We start from the raw sequence: 25029 nt of genomic DNA on the forward strand, positions 1-25029 counted from the left end.
CCTTTGCACGCCGATGCTCTCGCCTTATGAGGCTTGACCATGTTGCCTTCGCCTTCGCATATGAAAACATTGCTTGTTTCTGAAATAAACACTCAAAACTGTGCATGTTCCCAGCTTCTCAAGAATCAAATTTCTTTTTGTTTGTTTTTGAATTTGAAATGTACCTGTTTCTCACCCCCTAGGACATCAGTACATGTAACTTACAGATGTGAAATGGATGGGGACTCATGTTATGTACGGAACGGAATAATGTCCCTTAAAATCTTGAACTCGAATATGTCATCTGTTTTGGTTTCCTTTTAATGTCTGGATTGATGTGCAGAGTCAGAAGAGGCATGACTGAATTCAATTAGCCCAAAGCGTCAGCCAATCCGAATGGAACTCAATGGTATGCCACTTCCCATTCAAGATTCATTTGTTTAGGCTCATAGAATTGTGTGAATGATCACCGTAACACCTGAACCATTCTAATACCTTTGGAATTTCACTCTGTCCATCATGCCTTCATTGTAATTAGGTTTAGATTAGTGCTTCATCTGTCTAGTGGACTGTCTCCTGTAACTATCATCTTATTATCTTAATGTTCCTATGCTCAGAACTTTTTAATATGATGAAATTCTCTGGCTTCATTAGCTTTAGTAATGACTAATTTCCAAGCATATTGGACAAGTGAAAAAATGCTACATCTCTCAATAGTTAATTTGACATAGTACATGTAGCCAGGAACTTTCAGATTTGCCTTAAAAAAATTTGTACACAATCAGATTCTTTTCACATTTTTGTTCTCAAAAAGCATAATCCCTACGACTCAAGTTAAATAAGTTAATTCATTCCCATCGAGTGAGTTGAGAGTTTTTTGTTTGCTTGGATAAATCAAAATTATCCATATCGATCATAGGGTTATAGACCTAGAAATAACAAGGGGAATAGTTAGAGTTCTGTCATATATGCCGGCCTGATTCCTTGTTGCTCTTTCCTGCTATCATAAAACTTATCGGCCCTAGAGTTAACTACTTGGATCTTTCGTTATTCCAAATATAACCCGCTAAGCTTGTACTTATCACAAAGGAAAAACAGCTTAGATAGTGCATAGTTTATTGATCATGTCAATCTTCCTCGATAATTACTTCAGTCTAGTATTAGTTTATAAACAACTAAAACTATTCTGCTCCCTAATCCAATTGTATATTGGTTCAATTATTATATGAAGTTTCTGTTTCATGAAATGCAGTAACAATAGTAAATTTCACACTATCTTGCATTGATCTTAACTTGGTGTCTCCTACCTCTCGTCTTCAGTCCTTTGGATAAGTGCTTAAAGATCCTACTATGAGAGGTGGCACTTGCTGCTCGGACAATTTCATGTAGTTATTTGCCAAAGACTAAAAAACAAGTCATATAAATTGTAACTACAACTTCTGAAACATGACAAAATTATTACCAAGGACAATATAAACAGTGAGATACCGAATTGTTGCTATAAATACTCAGAAGTTCGATTTAAACTGCGTGAACATTTTGGTACACTAGTTAGCTCATTGGCCCTTTGTTGTGTTATACATGGATTGGATTTGGGCAACTGGGTTGTTTGCTATTGTTTATGTACTGCAAGCATGGATTTACAAAAGCAAGAACAAGAAGATCAAGAAATTGCCTCCCGGTCCCAGAGGATTTCCTATTATCGGAAACCTTCTGATGTTAGGAGAGTTCCCTCATGTCGATCTTCATCGACTAGCCCAGAAGCACGGTGACATCATGTACCTGCGCTTAGGCTTGGTGCCTACCATTATTGTATCATCCCCTCAAGCAGCCGAGCTGTTTCTCAAAACGCACGACCTTGCTTTTGCTACTAGGCCACCGCATGAAGCTGCAAAGCACATTTCTTATGGCCAAAGAAACTTATCCTATGCCGAGTATGGGTCTTATTGGCGCACCATTCGCAAGATGTGCACCCTTGAATTACTCAGCAACCATAAAATCAATTCCTTCAAGTCCATGAGGAAAGAAGAGCTTGATCTCTTCATTAACTTCATTCGAGAGGCTTCCTGTTATCGTGCTACGGTTGATCTCAGCGCAAAGGTTTCTTCGCTCAACGCAGCAATGACCTGCCGGTTGGTGTTCGGAAAGAAGTATATGGATAAGGAATTTGATGAGAAGGGTTTCCAAGCTTGGATCCATGAGGGTATGCATCTAGCAGGCACCCCCAACTTTGGTGATTATCTTCCTTTTCTAGCTCCATTTGACCTCCAGGGTTTAACTAAGCGAATGAAGGCTGTTAGCAAGGTGTTTGATGACTTCTTTGAGAAGATCATTGATGAGCACATCGAATCTCAGTTTAATCAAGAAAGGAACAAAGACTTTGTCGATGTCATGTTGGGTTTCATGGGATCGAATGAATCCGAGTACAAGATTGAACGCGCCAATATCAAGGCCATAATTCTGGTAAGTCGATTTTGCGTCGTTTATAAATCAATTATGTTCGACATGTTATATCTATTGCATAGACCATCAATTAATCAAAACTACAACTCATCGAGTGAAACTATTTTACTTATTTTGTGATATTCACTGGATGTAGGGCTAATGCTTAAGTGTACAACTCATCGAGTGACAAGTAAAAATACTTATTTTGTGATAATTACTGATGTAGGGCTAATGCTTAACTGTAATAGTCAAGTAGAACTTCAGATCTGTAGATGACCGAACGTACACTAACTCACTACGTGAGCCCGAAATTCAAATCCGCTTAAATGCTTAGTGTCGATATATTTTGATCTATCATCATTTATACGATGAATCTGTAATACCAAGTGATTAATTAGTAACACAAGTTTCCAAACTAATTTCCTCGCAGGACATGGTCTCTGGTGGGATAGACACCTCAGCGACGGCGATTGAGTGGACACTTGCCGAACTCATGAGGCACCCTCGAGTGATGAAGAAAGTCCAGAAAGAGTTGGAAGATGTAGTAGGCATGGAGAGAATGGTTGATGAATCAGACTTGGAGAAGCTGGAATACTTGAACATGGTGGTAAAGGAAAACTTGAGGCTACACCCAGTTGCTCCATTGCTGATCCCCCATGCAGCCATTGAAGACTGCACTGTTAACGGCTTCCACATACCCGAAAAATCACACGTTATTGTAAATGTGTGGGCAGTTGGGAGAGACCCTAGTGCGTGGACTGATCCAGACATGTTCATACCGGAAAGATTTGATGGTAGTAATATAGATCTCCGCGGTCGGGACTTCCAACTCCTTCCGTTTGGTTCCGGCCGAAGAGGTTGCCCTGGGATGCATCTAGGGCTAACTGTGGTCCTTCTGGTGGTGGCGCAACTTGTGCATTGCTTTGATTGGGAACTTCCAGATAATATGTTGCCAACTGAGTTGGACATGACTGAGGAGTTTGGTCTAACAGTTCCAAGGGCCAAACATCTACTAGCCATTCCTTCTTATCGTCTTCGACAACAATAAGGTTCCTGTATGATGTCTGTACGTATGCCAATGGTACTGTGCCAATGCTTTTTTCTGGAAACAAATAATATATCCGGCCATACATGTTCTCCTTAAAATATATTGCGAGTCGTACAGACCTTGTTATTTGAATAGTAGGGCTACGCCTTCGATCATTCTATCCCACATTTCAAGCCTAAAGTTCAACCAGATTTCAGATCTAATAATAACAAATGTAAGTACCAATCGTTATATACCTTGGTAAAGAATGTCAAAGCAAATTAAATGTTGCCATTGTATTGAAGATTTTCTGGGAAACTAGCTAGAGCTAGAATATATGGAAGAACGAACTTGGTCTCGATCGCTCACAAGCCCATCTAGCTAGCATCACTGTTGGTCATAGTTGACTGAAAATGAAATTACAACTAACTGCATGCCTCTTCTCTCCTAACTCCTAAAATCAACCAATGGTCGAATTTCTATGCCAAACAATAAATCAGGAGGTGATGAAACTATTATTGTCTTGCTTCAGCAAATTGTGTCCTTTTTTTTACCTATCTGTTTTTGTGGATACAAGAAATGCACGTCAAAGGCCACAGTATGCTCCTCGGTGGCATATATCAACTTATCTAGCTAGGTTTCGCTAGGGTCTCTTGCCTTTAATTATTTATACAGGTCTCTTCCTTGCAAATGGTGAGAGAGAAGGTTATAGAGAAAGAGAGACTGTAGTGGATTAGTGGCATCGATCTCTCTTTAGTTTACTTGTGCGGGTTCAAACAGCTCGTGAGGATGAGGAAGCTTAGATCCGTTTCTTGATTATATAGTTGCCTTCAAATAATTCAACCACCTTAGCAAACTGATTGAGGAGGTTAGTTACGGTGGTTGTGTTATTTGAAGTCAAATATGTAAATCAGAATGAGATTTCAAATAAGAATCAGGTGATTAATTCTGCTTATCAAATATACATACATGTAAATTTTCGAAATTTTCTGTAAGTACACTGTACACGCTAAATTAAATCGTCAAAATCTCGGATAATGCTTCTGCTGTCGAACTGTCGGTCCTAGTGAGACTGAGACGTCCTCTCTCCAGCTGCTCGACTTCGTCATCGATGTCTATGTTGCATGTCGATCATCTTCGCCCTTGCTTCTGCTGAATATATATATTACCTCAACATCGAGATCGATCTTTACGTACGGTGTCCTGACATATATATAATCCAAGATAGAAGCTAGGGTATGAGTCTCACCTTTCACTTTTGGCTTGTTTGCCAGATAGAAGCTTACGGCCGGATCTCAAAGAAGATGCAGTGACTTTGCAGAGGATGAAACAAACAACTAAATTCTAGGATCGAGTTACTAAAGAAGATTCGTGACCAGATAGATCCTTATTCCATCATCTGCCAAGGCCAAGCCTCCTTATTTGATTTTCAGCTTCTGAATATATACTTGAATTCAAATGGCTGAACTATTAATTTGAATATTTGATGGAAACTCATTCATCGATGTACCTATATATAAGCCACTGCGGAAAGTCTAGAAACTTATATGGACTTATGGTTATCTAGCTCAACTAATAATGAAAGCACATTTCGGCTACTTCGATCTTTACGACGTACCATCCTAATGATAAAACACATTTTTCGTGTCAATGCCATCTTCACGTGCCGTGCTGGCCGGCCTACAATATACTCACCGGAATCAAGATGATGCTCGGTGGCCATTGTCTATTAATCATTGATGGCGATTGGCGATCGGCCGGGACTCGTTAATTTGGTGTGCCAGAGTTCCACTATATAAAAATTAACAATTAAGTTACAAATTAATTAACGTACTGGGAAAATGACGAGACATTTCGCAAGGGCGTTCATCGAGTACTATTGACTGGAAATATCATTGTTCTTCTTTCACTCATACGTCTCTTCTGATCTCCTTTTCAACTTCAAGCTGTGTAACACCAATTAAGATTCACGAAAAGATGTGAAAGATTCAGTCGGCAAGTACGCGCCGCAAGTAGTACTGTGTATGTGATACCAAACATCTATGCATGTATTAATTTGTAGCTGTTTGAGCCCAATATAATAGGCCCATAATTAGTGCTTAACATGCAGGCATGCAGATGAAGGCTTTTGTTGGGACTTTGTACGTGACTAGGATAGGAATAATATATTAATATTGTTAATCTGTCCCGGCTATCAGATTTGGTCATATACCAGTAGCTTCGCTATAACCTGTAAGATTTAAGATTTTCTGTTTTCATCGGTGCGCTGAGATATCACATATTAGCTAGTAGCAAACCTAGCGCTCTTTGCTAATGTCACATTCTCAGGCTTACATTGCGATTATTAGCATACTGAAAGCAAACAGTTGTAATCGTACTTGCAAACCTTCAAGTACAAGTGTACAACAAAATACAGTAGAAACGTAGTAGCTAGTAGTGTACAACCAGATACATATATATTTACACGACAATGAAATACAAGAAGTTTAACTACTTATATAAACCAGGCCGGAAGACACAGAGAGATAGAAGCCTAGAAGTCATACGTAGGAGATGTTGGCTAGATCATGGGCATCCATACTTGCCAATTGTACCATATCTTCATCCCAGAAGTTAGTGATAAAGTCATCCTCTAAGTCAAGAACAGAACTCGAGCTCATTGTTCTATACTTCTATTAATGCTATATGTACTTTCTTCTGAGAAGTCTTTCCACCGATCAAATATATTTTCTAATTGTAGGGTTTGTGATGGTGTTGTTGGTAAAGAAGTGGTATAATTCTCTTCTGAATGATTAGGCTCTAAAAGATTTGCATATACCTCCGAACAGTTCAACCTTTTGTTGAAGGTCCGTGGTCGAGGTCTAACAACTATGGGGGCTTTTGTCTCTCCTTGGAATTTATCTTTCATTCTTTTGGCGTACGAAGCCATCTTTTGATTCTTTTTCCTTTTATGAGTATTCCAATAGTTCACATCATTGGCAGTTCGTCCCGGCAATCTTCCGGCAATTAAAGACCACCTTATATCCCAAAGGATAAAAAACACCTCAGTTTACAATATGATAGCAATAATATCATTGAAATTCTTAATTAGTTATGAAACTCAGAACGACCCATTCAATTTACATAATAATAAATATTTCAAGATAAATTTTGTTGAAAAGGCTATGATTGGCATCCCTAATGTTAAGCATGTATAGCTCATGCATAGGCAATACTAAGCACTAAGTCACTAACACTGTAACACACATATCAGCTTGTGGAATCCTTTCACTGAAAGTAAGTTTGGTATATCTGATGTGAAAGGAGACTGGCTAAAAAAGCCACCCATGATATTAATTCAAGGGAGTATATAGTTATCTTCGGAATTCCACAAAGAATAAATGACGCAATCCTTAAATATTGAGAAAGTAGAATTGAAATGTATGTCTATCGATCTGCAAGCCCCGTATATCAGATGCTTTTAGAACCTGTTTCCTAGAAGCGTATGAAGTCTGATGATCAAATCAACTTCATCCTCTGCAAATTCTCCTCTCTTGATATTCGGCTTCAGATAATTCAGCCACCTCAATCTACAGCTCTTCCTGCATCTTTTTAAGCCTGCAAGTACGTACGTAAACGTGCATACATAAGCAATTTAAACTCGCAAGTGAGAGAACGTAATCGATCTTACATACTAACCAATCTATTAGCGACCTGCTTTGAGAGGAACTTGATGCCATTTTCCTTCTCCATGGATTTTGATGAATTGTTTCAGAAGTTCATCTTCCTCTTTAGTCCATGCACCTTTTCTCACACCGAAACCCTCCATGAAAATTAGGCAAAAATGTCAATTTGCACCCTAAATTTTACCATAATTGTCAGTTTGCACCTCAAACTTGTATTTGAGTCAATTTACCTCCTAAACGTGTTAAAAATTACCGATTTGCAATCTATATGTTAAATTTAATATTTTTCATCTAATTTTAAGTCACATGTCATGCATTTGAGGGGCAGTATTGTCATTATATATTTATTCATATTTAATAATGAAATAAATTAATAAAATTACTTGTTATTATGTTTTTTTACTTTTTTTGAAACATGTTATTGATTTATATATTTATTATTTTATGTGATATGGTATGTTAAAAGATATTAGAAAAATATAAATAAATATATAGAAAATTACAGTCACTACTTAAATAGAAAAGGAAATAAATAGAGGTCTTGTCAAGTAATTTGAATATGAGCCACTTAGAAGTTTAAACATGTATAATCATCTACAAGTGCATTTTCGAAAGCGAATTCAATACACTATTTTAAGTAGTTAGTGCCGACAGAGATCAACAAATTATCATCTACATGCATTAATGCATAGATTTACAAGTAAAAGAACAATTTCCGTTGCCGTATTATTTCAATTAGCTGATCAATCAAAAATACACATCACATGACAGAAGAAAACTCATCGATCTATCGTCTAAATCGGACTTCTAAGACTAAATAACCGTACGTATGTTGTCTAGATATAATTAACCATATGTTGCCCACGAATAAAGGGGCTACGTAAAAAAGAGCTTTAAAATTCAATTTTTAGGTATTTCGTGATCTTGTAACCCATTTCAACTTGGCTTACAAATGTATATATTACAGACGTTCACACATTTGACGATAAATTTACTGTTATATATATTGTGGTGATCACTAAAGTCTTTCTTTTGTGTTATCTTAATTCTACCAGCACCTCTAGTTAAAGACGTAAATTACAAATAGTAATTTTCGGCGCGCGCAAGATCTTTAAATTTATTAACAATATTCCATGTATTACTTAATGCTTCAGATATTTCCAGAGATTTGCATAATTGCATGTTTCATGTAATTAAACACAACAAAAGGTATATGCATGGTTTATTCTGGACACCGTACCGAGCTAGCTAGGCCAGAATTTCAGCTACCGCAAACAGCCTGCAGACGAAGTCTGGCTCCATAAAAGAGCATCAGACGCTACATATACAAGTACATTCACATGCTACAACAACTACAAAAACAGGTCCCTTGAGAGTTGAGACGTGCATCTGTAGTATCCACGCAAAGAGCATATCGGAGGAGGCTAGATGGCACGGAAATGTTAATTCGAATCAAATTTGATGATTAAAGATGCTTAACTTCTCAATACGCATGCCTGAATATTTGAATTCAATTCCATGTCAGGATTATCTCACAGAAGAAGAAGACGAAAGAGTTACAATCTGGTGATCGATTGGCATGGGACCATGTTTAAGATATGTAGCCGGTGACCAAGCCCTAGCTACAAGTCTTCGTTCTCCTTCTTCAATACATGGGCACAAACTGTACGTTATGGTTACTTAGCAACAGAAGAAAAGATTATAATGAACAGGGAAACCGAAAATGAGATCGATTGATGCTGTTTGTCGAGATTTGAGGTGCTTCTATATGTTAGCTGGGCAATTCATACATACGATTATTAGCAAGGCAAAGGTCATTAATTATCCAATCTCATTTTCTTTGCGCGCTGACAGTTCAGAGGCATGCATTGTTAGTCGAGTCTAGCTAGAATTGATAGTTCTTAATTGCGATCGATCAGCCATCGCGATCGCTGGTTGTGCTCCAATGATAATTTTCCATCATGCGTTGTTGTTACCTTTCAAAACCGAAACTTTATTCGTCGTCTAGATCAGTACACGTTTTGACTGTAAGGGTTGGCTGGGTGGCTCGATAGAAACCATTAGAGAATTATGGTAACCGTACCCAACAATGAATGGCACTGTCGAAAAAAAAAACAAGGAATGACTATATATGATTCTCTCATTCCAAATACATTATTCAGCATAAAAACAATGTTAATGGATACGACAAATCTATAAGTTTATTCTAAATAGGATTTGTTCAGCACGTCTAATCAGGTTGTCCGAATCTTATCGCCTTCCTTCTTCTTGTAAAAAATGCCAAAGGTCCATATCGAAATCTTGTTTGGAAGAATTAACACCTATTTTTGACATTAAGGCCGTATCCACAATCCATAACCTTGTAATTGCATTGATCTTCGTCTAATACTATATTCCACTCATCAATTCCGTTCTCTATAGGTGGTGATGTTGACGATTAACTATTTCCTGATTCAATAGATATTGAAGTTGCAGTGCTAGCTTCAGCACTTAGAGAATTAATGAAAAATTTTCGTGAAGCTTCGTGGTCGAGGTCTTATAATTACTGTGGCCTTTGTACGTTCTTTCTGGAGGCGTATTATTTATCATGATGCCACAAGTTCGCCGAGCTCTTAGGAGATTTATTTTAAGATAAATTCACACATTTATTACACTTAATTCATATTTTAAGCATTCTATATAAATTATATGTTTGTAATTAATATTTTTACCAAGTCTAATTTGCCCTTTAGTATCTTTTTATTTGAATTTGAAATTTTTAGCTAAACTTAAATCTTATTAACTCTATTTCAATTAATTCCATCCATTAATTTATCATAATTTGGTGACTTGAGAGCGTATATATATACTCATTACAAAACTATTTCATTTGAAACAAAAGTTTGTAATTCTTGACCTATTTAGTAGGTATATTCCTTTTAATATTGAGTGATTTGATATGAAGAATGAGAGATATGCTTTGAAAAAATAATGAGGCTAACTATATATATGGTACTTTCCACCATTTCTCCAATCGAGTGATAGTTGAGGACTTGATAAAAGGTTTTGAAATAATACAAGACATGTCATGGATTCGTGGAATGTGTTTACACTTTATATTTCTTATCATAAGGTACATATCTTGTTATTAGATCACTTTGTCTAATATTTAGGTATATATTACCATCTTTAAAAAAAATCTCTAGTATAGTTTACTAATAAATCACACAACTATATATGCGAAGTGTCTAAACTAATTTACATTTTGACAAGATATTGAGAAAAACCTCAAAGGATTAGAGTTATCTTTTGAATAGATAACTTACCTATATAGTATAAATATGTAACTTACCTATATAGTAAAAATAGATAACTTACCAATTTAATATAGTAAAATATAACATACCTATATGGATGACCAACTTCATTTACGAAGTTGAAACAAATTATATTCAAAAATAACTTACCTATATAGTAGATTTAATTAAATAATATACATATATGGTAGAATTAAATAACTTACATATATAATATGTTAAATTAAATAATATACTTATATGGTAGAATTAAATAATTTACTTATATAGTAAGTTTAATAAATATGCCTATATAGTAGGTTTAATTAAATAATATACGTATATGATAGAAATATTTTTAAACACAAAATAAATGTATAAAAGAAACAACTCATTTAACTTTGGTTTCTAAATTTAAATTACATGACTTTGACACAATTAATCATTACATTAAGGCTACGAATTACAAATTTGTGATTAAAATAAATATTAATGTAATAAACTTATATTATGGAATAGATTAAATTAATTATTAGTAAATTAGGTAGGTTACATATTTGACTTGCGTGACAACTTTTGTAATTTTGAAAGAATACATGTTTTAATATTAATCATACATAACAATTTTTTAGTGTAAATTGAAATAATAAAAAATGGGTTTAAACGAAAATCTCTTTTTCAAATTAGGTAGGCCTCATCATTTAGCCCGCGGACTCGAAAAGCCCGCGGAGGCCCGCAAGCCCGACGGGCTTTTACCCGGCCCGGCCCGCGAGAAAGCCCGCCAAAGCCCGTTTCCGTGGGTAGAGGGCCGGGCTTAAATTAGAGGTGTAAAACCCGGCCCGGCCCGCCAAAAGCCCGCAAGGCCCGTGAGGCCCGGGCCGCCAAAAACCTGTAAGGCCCGGCCCGAAAAAGCCCGCCAAATAATAAAATATTATACATACATATTTTATTAGGTTTAGAATAAAACTATTGCATTATGAAGCAACTATATTAAGGAAACTTCTTGGGATCGATCGACACCAGTAGATATGATCGGTATATATATTTAGTGACCATGTAAAAATTTCATCCAATTCGGAACTCGTTTTACCGTCAGAATTGCCGGTAAACCGAAAACAACACTAATACGTCATAAGGGAAGACCCATTACCAAAATGCGAACACCAAAAGTCGTTTGCATATCTGAAATCACCTAATTTTTGTCACCGATTGTGTGTGGTCGCACCAAGGAAACCAATTTGGCAAAGCCCCGGTCAATGAGGATTTTAATATGTCAAAACGCATTTTTCTTTGTTAACCGTAGGTACGGACGGTCAAACAATATCCAAAACGGACGAAATTTTTACGGGTTCCCTAAATATATATACCGATCACATCTAATGGTGTCGATCGATCATATTTCGAACTAGAGTTATTGATCGCCAAAGCGTCTACTAATGTATCGTAACCTTTTATATTAGGTTTATATTAAAACTAACGCATTATGAAGCGACTATATGAAAGAAACTTGTCGGGATCGATCGACACCAGCCGATGTGATTGGTATATATATTTAGTGATCCTGTAAAAATTTCATCCAATTCGGACTTCGTTTGACCGTCGGAATTTTTGGTAAATCGAAAACACCACTATTATGCCCTAAGAGAGGACCTATTACAAATATGCGAATGCTGAAAGCCGTTTGCATATATGAAATCACCTAATTTTTGTTACCTATCGTGCGCGGTCGAACTGAAGAGATCTATTTGGCAAAACCCCGGTCAATGAGGTTTAAATATGTCAAAACGCCTCTTTTTTAGTTGACCGTTGGTACGAACGGTCAAACCATGTCCAAAACGGACGAAATTTTTACGGGTTCCCTAAATATATATACCGATCACATATACGGGTGTCGATCGACCATATTTTGAATTTGAGTTGTCGATCGCCGAAGTGTCCACTAATGTAGTATAACCTTATATTAGGTTTATAATAAAACTATCACATTATGAAGCGACTATATGAAGGAAACTTCTCGGAATCGATCGACACCATTCGATGTGATCAATATATATATTTAATGATCATTTTAAAATTTCATCCAATTCGGACCTCGTTTAACCGTCGGAATTTCCGGTAAACCAAAAACAACACTAATATGCCATAAGGGGGAACCAATTACCAAGATGCGAATGTGGAAATTTGTTTACATATTTGAAATCACTTAATTTTTGTTACCTATCGTGCGCGGTCGAACTGAAGAAATCTATTTGGCAAAACCCCGGCCAATGAGGTTTAAATATGTCAAAACGCCTTTTTTTTAGTTGACCGTTGGTACGAACGGTCAAACCATGTCCAAAACGGACGAAATTTTTACGGGTTCCCTAAATATATATACCGATAACATCTACTGGTGTCGATCGACCATATTTTGAATTTGAGTTGTCGATCGCCGAAGTGTCTACTAATGTATTATAACCTTAAATTAGGTTTATAATAAAACTATCACATTATGAAGCGACTATATGAAGGAAACTTCTCGGAATCGATCGACACCATCCGATGTGATCAATATATATATTTAATGATCATTTTAAAATTTCATCCAATTCAGACCTTGTTTAACCGTCGGAATTTCCGGTAAACCAAAAACAACACTAATATGCCCTAAGGTGGGAACCAATTATTAAGATGCGAATGTCGAAATTTGTTTACATATTTGAAATCACCTAATTTTTGTTACCTATCGTGCGTGGTCGAACTGAAGAAATCTATTTGGCAAAGCCTCGGTCAATGAGGTTTAAATATGTCAAAACGCCTCTTTTTTAGTTGACCGTTGGTACGAACAGTCAAACCATGTCCAAAACGGACGAAATTTTTACGGGTTCCCTAAATATATATACCGATCACATCTACTGGTGTCGATCGACCATATTTTGAATTTGAGTTGTCGATCGCCGAAGTGTCCACTAATGTAGTATAACCTTATATTATGTTTATAATAAAACTATCACATTATGAAGCGACTATATGAAGGAAACTTTTCGGAATTGATCGACACCATCTGATGTGATCAATATATATATTTAATGATTATTTTAAAATTTCATCCAATTCGGACCTCGTTTAACCGTCGGAAATTCCGGTAAACAAAAAACAACACTAATATGCCATAAGGGGGACTAATTACCAAGATGCGAATGTGGAAATTTGTTTACATATTTGAAATCACCTAATTTTTGTTACCTATCGTGCGTGGTCGAACTGAAGAAATCTATTTGGCAAAGCCCTTGTCAATGAGGTTTAAATATGTCAAAACGTCGTTTTTTTAGTTGACCGTTGGTACAAACGGTCAAACCATGTTCAAAACGAAAGAAATTTTTACGGGTTCCCTAAATATATATACTGATCACATCTACTGGTGTCGATCGACCATATTTTGAATTTTAGTTGTCGATCGCCGAAGTGTCCACTAATGTATTATAACCTTTATATTAGGTTTATAATAAAACTATCACATTATGAAGCGACTATATGAAGGAAATTGTTCGGAATCGATCGACACCATCCGATATGATCAATATATATATTTAATGATCATTATAAAAGTTCATCCAATTCGGAGTTCATTTAACCGTCAGAATTTCCGTTAAACCAAAAACAACACTAATATGCCATAAGGGGGGACCAATTACCAAGATGCGAATGTGGAAATTTGTTTACATATTTGAAATCACCTAATTTTTTTCACCGATCGTGCGTTGTTGCAATGAGAAAACCATTTGGCAAAGCCCATGTCAACGAGATTTTATTATGTAAAAACGTCTTTTTTTTTGTTGACCGAAAATTCCGATGGTTAAACGAGGTCCGAATTGGATGAAATTTTTACACGGTCCCTAAATATATATATCGATCACATCTATTGGTGTCGATCGACAATATTTCGAAACTAGAATTTATTTGTGACTTTTGTTTTAGAATGTTTTTTAATAATTCTTTTATTGTTTCAAACCCTTAAATTAGAGTATTATATTGTTTTTCTAATACAAGCCCGTAAGGCCTGGCCCGTAAAACCCGCAAGGCCCGACCCGGCCCGGCCCGCAAAAGCTCGCAAGACCCGCCTTAGGTGGGCGAGCTTGAATCTTCGTATTTTTGAAAATACCCGGCCCGGCCCGCCACTTATTTCAATATATTAAGGCCCGGCCCGGGCCCGTCACTCATGGGCTGGGCCGGCCCGTTGATGAGCCCTAAAATTAGGTGTAAAATGAATTGGCCCATAGTTGTTTACATTGTCTGATGTTCCTCCATTGTCAACGACCACCTATCAAAAATGAAATCATAAAACACTTTTAGGCTTCCATTAAACTTTCACTTAAATGAACAGAAATGTTTTTGTAGATATATTTTTGTCATGTATGAGGTGGGAGTATTAACATTACGTACTGTACGTACCGTGATGAATAAGAAAATAAACTAAAGCATTATTACTAATAATCCTAAATACATATATATCCCTAATTTATTAAAATATATATATATATATATATATATATATATCTCTCTCTAATTTTCTAATGAAACTTTTCTCATATATATATATATATATTATTGTCAACATTTCAAAATCAAAACAAAAATGACTGCAAACATCCCAGGGAGGCTGGAGTACGTGCTAGACCGTGAATTATGCGAAACTTTTTAGTGCACATTGTCATATCATTCTGAAAATTCGTCGTTTGTACGCATTTGACTGTTTTGTATTATTTTGTCTTTTTCAGAAAAGTTAGGCCGTGCTTCCTTTCTGTCAATTCTGTGGAAGTTGCTTTGATGAGTTTATGACTGCTGCGTTAATAGCCTCCAAGCTCTTGCTCCTTCGGTAGTTGCGATGAGCCGATTGACCTCGACGCAAAACCCTGCCTGAGATTCTTTCTAGCTAGCTGGGGACGACTGAATACAGCTCAATATGTCATCTTTGATGCAAATGTAGCGAAATGCTTCGGTTACGTTCTTTCTACACGTAAGGCCTTTTCCTCAAATCAGGATTGTTTTTTCTTTTTCTTTTCCTGTAATCTACCTGAAACACAGTAAGGAACACAAAAAACTAATTATTTTTGTCATCAAGCTAGGATATAGATCATCTAGCTCCTAATTAACTAATATTGAAATGGATATTGGGATGATAAACGATGATTAACAAAATAATAAAATATTGGTTATTTATCTAATTTTTAGTAACTCGACAATTTAATCTTTCATGTTTCAATTTTAACTGATTACTATTTATATTTTCAAATTTTAAACAATTTGGTCATTCTGTTAAGTCTCTGTCAAATTACACCGTTAAGTGATTTTTTTCCGCTCTTATGTGATGTTTGACAAGTCAGCAACTTAACGGTGCAATTTAATGGAGACTTAACAGAATGACCAAATTGTTTAAAATTTGATAATATAAGAAGTGATCAGATAAAATTAAAATATGAATGACTAAACTGTCAAGTTACTAAAAATTGGAGAATGACCAATATTTTGTTCTTAACAAAATTAAGTACGTATGTACATCCTATCATATGCATGATATATTCAGTGGTTTATTTTTCTTAAAAAGTCCACTGTCACTTGATTTTTTTTTGTTAAATGAAGTCATGTAGCTGTCTATTAATGATCTACAAGGCTGAACCTCTCTCACTTTAAATTTAGATACAATCGATTCGTTTAATTGTGGAGAAGTTGACTGGGAGGTCAACATTTTAAATTTAGAGGTTCGAATAAAGTCCCCTTATAAATTAGAGTACGTAATATATATTAAACAAACTACAACATCAGAAAATGATGGTACCCGACAAATGACAACATATTACCAAAAAAAAAAAATTAAAAAATGACTGCATGATTCAAATGCCAAAACATCCAATAAACCAAAAAACGACGGAAACTATAATTCATCAAAACATACTCTGAAGTCTAAGTGATACATAAAAACTAAATTTAAATAGGATTTGTTCAACAAATCTAATTAAACAATACAGGCTAGATTGAAATGTTTTTATTCTCTACACCAACATTAAAGAGAATCAAGTTCCCCGAATCTTATTGCATCGTTTCTTCTTGTAAAAATTGCCACAGGTCCATTTCAAAACCTTGTTCAGTAGAATTCACATCAGTACTTGACATTGAGGCCGGATCCTCGACCCAAAAGTTTCTCAGGAGATCTTCATCTAGTAGAATTTTCCAGTCATCGATTCCATTCTCTACAGGTGGTGATGTTGACCATGAACTATTTCCTAGTTCAATAGATTTTGAAGATGTAGCCTTAGCGTTCAAGTTCTGATGTAAACTTTTTGTGAAGGTTCGTGGTCGAGGTCTTATTACTGTGGTCTTTGCTCTTTCTGGAGGCTTACTGTTTTTTATGATGCCACAATCTATGTTTCTCCTTCGCCGAGCACTCCAAAAGTTTTTTACATCGTTTGATGTTCTTCCCGGAAGCCGTCCAGCAATCAAAGACCACCTTCAAGAAAAGAAGACACACAACATTCTTAGGCATGCATAATGCATTGAATTTAATCCAATGAAGAGAATAAATATGAGACAGGGAAGCATACAAAACTTCTTCGATTAATAAGAATATTAATGATTAATTAAATCAAAATTTTGGAGGCATTTTTTGGGGGTAATATTCTGTTATCGTACCTATAATATCTGCGATAGATTTTCTATAATATCTTCCTCTTTATTTGGAGTTTGGTACAATAATGGGTAAACTGATTTATTCAGAATATAATTAATGAGAGAAAATGGCAAAGCTACGATGAAGACAGTTTGTAACTTTGTATTCTGTCGATCTGTACTTTTTTTCAATTTTTGCAAGCGCATGCAACAAAAGAGTGAAAGAAGTAGTAGAAATAATCAAATTAATCAGACTCAGATCGATGTATATACTGATGTACGTACATGGAGCTTCGTATATACGTAATTATGTAAATCGACAACACTACTTGCCTGTTTCCCAAAAGCTTCCGAAGCCTGATCATCAGATCGACTTCATCATCTGCAAAGTCTCCTCTCTTAATGGTTGGCTTCAAATAGTTCAACCATCTCATTCTGCAGCTCTTTCTGCATCTGTTTAAGCCTGCAATAATGTATATGCATTCTTAAATATGACGGATTCACCGAGACCGAAAGCATTACATAATATGAAAAACTAAAATATATATTATACTTGTGTATATATAGTTCAGGGGAATCCCATAATTTTTAATATGCAGATATAAAGATATATATATAGATCATATTAATATATACGTAATTCTTTGTATGTATAGTATACTGCTAATTACCCGCAAGCAGAGGGACCTTGTGCCATCTTCCCTCACCATATTTCTCAATGTAGTTCCTGAGAAGATGATCTTCCTCTTTGGTCCATGAACCTTTCCTCACCTCCATAGTACTTGGTAGCTACTGTATGAGGATAAACTAGCAAGAACTTAGAAGCGTCCACGTTCCAGAAGCCACTCGTACGATTGAATTTATATAATAAACTCAAGGTTGCCCGGCCAACCAGTACAAGGCAACTAAATGAGGCATCACATCGATCAAAAGTTATTCAACTTGGCTTAATTCTACGTGTAATTCTCCTCTCCACAGATACACGTATACAAGTTTTGAGTGGTACGCAGTTCTTCTCAAACTTATTAGTCTTCCGAGCGAACCATGATTTCATAATGAGTTGGGGTATAAAATATTTACGATTATTTATGAATTATATATAGAAATTTAAAATGTGCTAATATTTAAAATTTAAATCTTACACTAAAATTTAGCTAGAAATATAATTTTTTTTAGTAATTTGAGGTGGACCGCAATCCACCGTAGCCCGTGTGTAGCTACGTCATTGTGTTCCAGATCAAGCTCGAACTAGCTAACAACATCTTATCTTTGTGCTTTCACACTATGTAGTTCTGTACTTCTCGAGTTAACAATAAGTAGTGATTTTTGGAAAAAAAAAAAGGGCAGAGATTAATTGTGATAGATTAGACAATTTTTGTTGCGTACAATAATGAAATGAGTTATTTACTAGTTAGAGAGAAACCATAACAAGATTAAAAAAACGAGTCTTTTTCAAAATGATTAATTGCATATCACATATAACTAAAATAAAATGATTGCAAACTTCTCCTGGGACCAGGTTATAATTTGAAAATTTTAGTGGACATGTACATATTGTTTTATAAAAATTTGAGTATATGAACGTTTCGTCCGAATATCCGTTTTCCGCATCTGTGGTGGCATGGATTGTTCAAGCCGGTGCGCGCGAGTGTGCGACAGTGCGACAGTGCGACTTTTGTCGAACCTGTCCTCTGAAGTTCGATGGCTACCGGATCTGTGTCTTTCTTCGAACCAAATTGGTCTTGATCTACGGATTAAGGATACTATCGATTTGCATGAATGAACTTCTCCACGACTCTCTGCGTATGAACTCTCTAATACACCTCCAAATTCGATCGGTCAAGTAAACCGTATACGTACAGTCTGCTTCTTGTTTACGTACGTCCGACTGTAACTTACATGTAGGGGCGGATGTAAGTTGTAGGCTATCTAGGCTTAAGTCTAGACAAGATTTGCTCCCAAAACCTCTCAAATATATATATATATATATATATATATCAGTCCTTATTCAGAGTGAAACTTCACTATGAAATTACATAGTGAAGTTTTAATTTTGGCACACTTTTCGGTCAAATTTTTTCATCATAAACGATTCAATATTTAGATATTCTATTCAAGATCATCTCTACAAAGTTTCATCAAATTTGACAATGGTTTGAGCTTTCAAAATTGAGATTTACATGAACGGTTCACGTTGAACAGTTTTAATTTATTCATTGATTTAATCTAATTTCAATATCTTAACGATATCAGAATTAGATGAAATTTTGTATAGATAATCTTAAATATCATACCTAAATATTGAATCACCTATGGTGAAAACATTTGACCGAAAAGTGTGCCAAAATTGGAACTTCACTCTATAATTTCAGAGTGAAGCTTCACTCTAGATAGGGACTGATATATATATATATATATATTCCCCCATATGAGATTCTATCCAGCTGATTTTACTTCATATGAGTTGCTTGCTTTAGATATGGAGTGCAGGTATTTTCTAGCAGATATTCAGTTGGATCCAAGATTTGCCAACACATCTGTATCTAATTTTTGTCAGCGGTTAGTTGAGTCAAGAAAATCAGCATTCTTTCCTATGAGTTATAGATTGATTTGTCTTGTTTTGACTCTGCCAGTTTCTACAACAACAACGGAGAGAATATTTTCATCTATGAACATCATAAAAAATAAACTTCGAAACAGAATGAAAGATGAATTTCTTGATAATTTAATGATTCTCTACATTGAAAAAGAACTTGCTGATAACATTGATAATGATTATGTGATTGCAGAGTTTGAATTGAGCGGGTCTCGTAGGGTACGTTTTAGGTAGCTTATTGTTGCGTATAACGTTTTGATGCTTGTAATTTTCAATTCACGAGGTTTTGTTTTATGTCATCATCGGTCTATGTTTTAATTGAAAGTAATAAAGGCGTAAGGATGAGCCTCCCATTGAGTTCCAAACCACAAAAAAAAAAAATAGTGTCCTCGTATAAATTAGCCTAGACAGCTTTGAATTCCTAGATCCGCCACTGCTTACATGCATATATGCATGCTAATTAATCGTTATTTCTTTCTTACCAATAGAATTGTTCGAATGATTCGAATCGTCTATCATTGATATACATGGGAAAAAAAATATCTACCCTAGCAAATGACTTTTATGATGATTGTCGACCATCATATATAAATAATCCAGTACATATGGTACGATTTGTCCAAAAATAGTATATTCGATCATATGTTGTACTTACACAATAATATGGTATATATCCCATCTAAACTTGGTTAGAAACGCCTTCTTCATATGATTGCAAAGGTCATCTTCAATCTCTATATCACCTAAATCAGTTAAACGCATAGTGACCCAGGAAAATGTACACCTTGTGAGCGTAAATCACGGGTAGTAGGTGAATGAGGAAATAGTGGAGGGAATCACGGGTAGTGGAGAATACTTTATATGTGTATATATAGATGATTGTTGTGTAATAAGATCAATAAGCAAGATTAATTTCATCTTGGTATCAGAGCCTGTTTTTTCTTTGTTCTTGCTCTGTTTTTCTGGCTTTTTCTCCCGAGCACAGTCGACGTCGCCGACATTGCCGCCGATGTCTTCTCCCGCTTCCAACCGGCTCCGGCTCTGCACGTCGACGTCACCGCAGCTTTCCAACGTTTTTCATGTCGCCTCCACCCCTGCACGGTTGCTGCTGCCCTCCGAGTCGTCGACGATGTTCGTCCGGCTCCGCTGTGTTCTTCTGTCCACCAGACGACGTCGCCGCTTCCGGTCCTGTTTGGAGTTTCCCGTCGACATCGCCGCTTCCCTCCGTCGGCCCTCGCGCGATCTCGACGTCACCACTGCAACGTCGTCGTTTCTGCTCCGACGTTGCCGCTGCCGTTCCTGCACTTCTCAGCCGTCTCCGCTGCTGCCTGACGTCACCGCCGCTCCATCAACGTCGCCGCTGCCCTCCGACGTTTGCGTCACCGTCGCCATCACCACCAATGTCGCGGCTGCTCTCCGGATTCTCGTCCTCTTTCTTTCGGTGATTCTCTCCGCCCGCCCCGCCCCGACTCGATTCAAACCGACCCGCTTCGGCCCAGTTACACACAGCCCGGACCAAATACACGACCCGGTTCGCCGGCCCGACCCGGACCTCCTGCTTAACTGTTGTCAGTGCAGGTGCACCGACAGTGCAAGTGCACCCACAACCGATTCTTGTCAGTTTTTTCTTATCATATTTCGATTTCATGGATTCTGGAGATGAAGCAGAGGGTTCTACGGTTCTGAAATTTGAAATATCTGTCAAAAGTTCTGATAGCGGTTCTTTTGGGGACGTCAAACTCAATGGGACCAATTTCCGTAAATGGAAGCGAATTATGGCAGCTCATCTTCGAGGCATGCACAAAATGGGCCATGTTACCGGAATCACTAAAGCTCCAAGTACTGATGACATTGTTGCCTATACAAAGTGGGACGACGATGATGGTTTTGTCATGTCAGTTTTGTGGAAAGCTATGAATGACAAGATCGTTGATTTGGTGGAGGCATGTAACACTGCGCAGGCGATCTGGGAGACACTGGAAGGTTTATATACTAATGACTATGATTTGATTCAGGTTCATGAGTTAATGTGCACAGCTTTTGCAATGCAGCATGATGAACAACCAATGTCGCACTATTTCACCAAACTCAAAAATATTTGGGCTGAAATTGATGTGAAATGTCCTTGCATGATCAAGAATCAAGAGGACATTGTTTGGTACCAAAAGGAGAAGGAGCTTGAACGAGTTCATCATTTCCTGAAAGGTCTTGATGCGAAGCATAACAGTGCAAAAGGCGAATTGCTCCGAAAGACCGAACCTCCTAGTCTACTCACCGCTTTCACATATATCCGTAAGGATAAATCGCAACAGGAGAGTCTTCTTCCCACACCCGTCGCAGTTTCCAGCCTTATTATTCATGCTCGATCCCCAGCACCACCCATTCCGCAAGCTACTTCAGCTCATCTTCATCAGCAAGGACCACCACCAGGCTTCGGGAATTTGCCCCGCCCTCCTTGCTCATATTGTCATGATACTAACCATGCTCGTCCGACCTGTTGGAAATTGTATCCACACCTTAGGCCCAAGAGGCCTAATTATCGTCCCAAAGCGAAAGAAGCTATTCAGTTAGTCCGGGAACCTGATATCTATGGTGTGGTTGGGCATGATCATCATACAGCGGGAAGCGCTCTACCAACCGCATCCATAGCTCGTCGTGGTAAAATTGGTATGGCTTTGAATATTTCTAATTTTGTTGGTTTTGATACATGGATATTAATTATGGTGCATCTGATCATATGACTTATGACAAATCTTATTTTACCGTATTGTCTCCTCCACCTGTACCCTATGTTACTAATGCTAATGGTGAGGCATTTCCCGTCTTAGGGAAATAGTCAGTTCATATTACTCCCACCATAGAGCTTCACAATGTGCTATATGTACCCGCTTTATTTCATCATTTGCTCTCTGTTCCCCAATTAAACACTTACGCTAAGTGCTCTGTGACATTTTTTCCTATGTATGTGATATTTCAAGATCTTCTCACCGGGGAGTTGGTTGGTCGGGGGTATCTGAGGGGCCAGTTGTTTCATCTGGATTAAACGTATGCCGGGGAAAAACCAGGAGCACAATCTCGGACCGCTTTAATCTTCACTTCTGACAAGCCAAGTGAAGTTTGGTTATGACATCGTCGCTTAGGGCATCCATCTTTTCATGTTATGAAATAATATATGCCTACTTTGTTTATTCGTGTCGATGAGTCCCTTTTACGTTGTGAGACGTGTGTTTTGGGCAAAAGTCATAGATCTACTTATTCCCCTAGTACTTCTCCCAAACGTATTATTCCTTTTAAATTAATTCATTCTGATGTTTGGGGACCCTCCAAAGCTCCTACTGTATCTGGGATGCGGTATTATGTGTCATTTATTAATGATTGCACTCGTCTTTCGTGGATTGTTCTTCTCAAAACTAAAGATGAGGTTTTTTCAGCTTTTCAAGCCTTTCAGTCCACTGTTAAAACACAATACAATACCACTATTAGGATTATTCGTTCTAATAACGGGGGGAAATATGTGAATCGTGTCTTTCAGGAGTTCTTTTACACACACGGGATTGTTCATCAAACAACGTGTCCTTACACACCTGAGCAAAATGGGGTTTCTGAAAGGAAAAATCGTCATTTACTTGATATGGCTCGGTGTATTCTTTTTAGTGCACATATGCCTACATACCTTTGGGGTGATGCTGTCATCACTTCTGCCCACCTTATTAATCGTGTTCCCTCTCGTGTACTTCAAGGGAAGGTTCCATATAAGGTGCTTGATTCTGATGTCTCATTACCCTCTTTTCATAATCTTCATGCCCGTGTTTTCGGTTGTGTTGTTTTTGTCCATCTTCTACATCATCAGCGGTCTAAGTTGGATGGCCGGGCAGTTAAATGTGTGTTTGTTGGGTATGGAGGCCATCAGAAAGGATATCGATGCTATCATCCACCTACCAGGAAGTACTATGTCACTATGGATGTTACTTTCTTTGAATATATGAGCTATTTTACCTCTTCTGATACTGCTCTTCAGGAGGAGAATTCTTATTTTGAAAAGTTGTATCATGAAGAGGGGGAGCCTAGTGAGCCAGTGACAGGTTCCATTGATATTATCAATGTGTCAGCTCCACATGAACTACCGGATGATTCTGGTGTAGTCACTCCAGAAGATGACAACACAACTACCCCTCATGTCTCTTGTATTACCCCTGACCAAAGCTCTCCTGGTACAGAAGATCCTCCTAGTACAGAACCTCACTCATCTGAGGTTAGTCATTCTATTGGGGCTAATACTAGTGAGGATAATAGTAGACAATATGTATTGCCAAATAGGTCTACTCGGGGTCAGCCAATGAAAAAATATGAACCTACCCTTCAGGCTAAAGCTATGTATTATGTAGCAAATTTTATGTCTACCAAAAGATTGTCTAAGTCATATGAATCATTTGTGAATCAAATATCTACTGTATCAGTACCTAACAAAGTGCATGATGCATTGAGAGATCCAAAATGGAGAAAAGCAATGGAAGAAGAGATGGAAGCATTGCAGAAGAACAATACTTGAGAGCTTGTATCTACACCACATGACAAGAAGACTGTGGGATGTCGTTGGGTGTTTACAGTAAAACATAATCCAGATGGGACAGTGAGCCAATATAAAGCACGCCTAGTGGCAAAGGGATTCACTCAGACATATGACATATACTATGATGAGACATTCGCACCTGTTGCAAAAATAAACACTATTCGGGTATTACTCTCTTTTACTGCTAGCTTAAACTGGCCACTTAAACAGTTTGATGTTAAGAATGCATTCCTTCATGTAGAACTTACTGAAGAAGTGTACATGGATCTTCCGCCGGGATATGTGGCCGCTTCACCAAGTAGCTCTGTATGCAAATTGAGAAAATCTTTGTATGGTCTTATAAAGTCACCTCGTGCCTGGTTTGGAAGATTCTCAGAATTCATTAGGAGAATTGGCTACAGACAGAATAATTCAGACCACACATTATTTCTCAAACATCAGCAAGGGAAGGTAACAGCCCTAATTATATATGTTGATGATATGGTAGTTACTGGTAATGATACTGTTGAGGTGGATAGATTACAGAAACAACTAGCCACATAATTTGAGATGAAAGACCTAGGTACACTCAAGTACTTCTTGGGCATTGAGCTAGCCCGGGAAAGTGATGATATCTATCTGTGTCAGAGGAAGTACATCCTTGATCTACTAAAAGAGACCGGTATGCTGGATTGCACTCCCATTGATACTCCTATTGAGCAAAACCATTGATATGAGCACTTTGTGCGACGTTCTTAACATGTTTTTACCTCAATTTGTACTTTGTTTAGCCCTTACTATTGTACTATTGAGTCATTGAGTCGTAGTAAGAGTCTTGGGCGGTATTGGAT

General features: G+C 37.1%; 2 protein-coding genes and 1 pseudogene across 2 annotated transcripts; 1 reads left to right on the plus strand and 2 right to left on the minus strand.

The window, feature by feature from the left end:
* The first annotated feature begins 895 nt into the window (after window positions 1-895).
* Window positions 896-3719, plus strand: LOC126795512 (cytochrome P450 71AU50-like). Its single transcript, XM_050522342.1, has 2 exons — window positions 896-2442; window positions 2855-3719. The coding sequence occupies exons 1-2, from the start codon at window positions 1561-1563 to the stop codon at window positions 3470-3472; spliced, it is 1500 nt and encodes a 499-aa protein (XP_050378299.1). The 5' UTR covers window positions 896-1560; the 3' UTR covers window positions 3473-3719.
* A 2272-nt stretch (window positions 3720-5991) lies between these two features.
* LOC126795537 (transcription factor MYB90-like) lies at window positions 5992-7259 on the minus strand (annotated as a pseudogene).
* Window positions 7260-16457: 9198 nt separating this feature from the next.
* On the minus strand, window positions 16458-17833 carry LOC126795546 (transcription factor MYB75-like). Its single transcript, XM_050522365.1, has 3 exons — window positions 17705-17833; window positions 17367-17496; window positions 16458-16875 (listed from the first exon to the last, which is right to left on the minus strand). The coding sequence occupies exons 1-3, from the start codon at window positions 17808-17810 to the stop codon at window positions 16458-16460; spliced, it is 654 nt and encodes a 217-aa protein (XP_050378322.1). The 5' UTR covers window positions 17811-17833.
* Window positions 17834-25029: the final 7196 nt, after the last annotated feature.

Source organism: Argentina anserina, chromosome 1, assembly GCF_933775445.1.
Source record: "Argentina anserina chromosome 1, drPotAnse1.1, whole genome shotgun sequence".
NCBI lineage: Eukaryota > Viridiplantae > Streptophyta > Magnoliopsida > Rosales > Rosaceae > Argentina > Argentina anserina.

Excerpts from the sequence above, each read along its gene's own strand:
- LOC126795546 (XM_050522365.1), bottom strand. The coding sequence starts at position 17,810 with ATGGAGGTGAGGAAAGGTTCATGGACCAAAGAGGAAGATCATCTTCTC. Across the intron at positions 17,497-17,704 it reads CAAGGTCCCTCTGCTTGCGG|GCTTAAACAGATGCAGAAAG; the intron begins GTAATTAGCAGT and ends ACATTATTGCAG. Across the intron at positions 16,876-17,366 it reads CGGAAGCTTTTGGGAAACAG|GTGGTCTTTGATTGCTGGAC; the intron begins GCAAGTAGTGTT and ends CTTTTCTTGAAG.
- LOC126795512 (XM_050522342.1), top strand. The coding sequence starts at position 1,561 with ATGGATTGGATTTGGGCAACTGGGTTGTTTGCTATTGTTTATGTACTG. Across the intron at positions 2,443-2,854 it reads ATATCAAGGCCATAATTCTG|GACATGGTCTCTGGTGGGAT; the intron begins GTAAGTCGATTT and ends ATTTCCTCGCAG.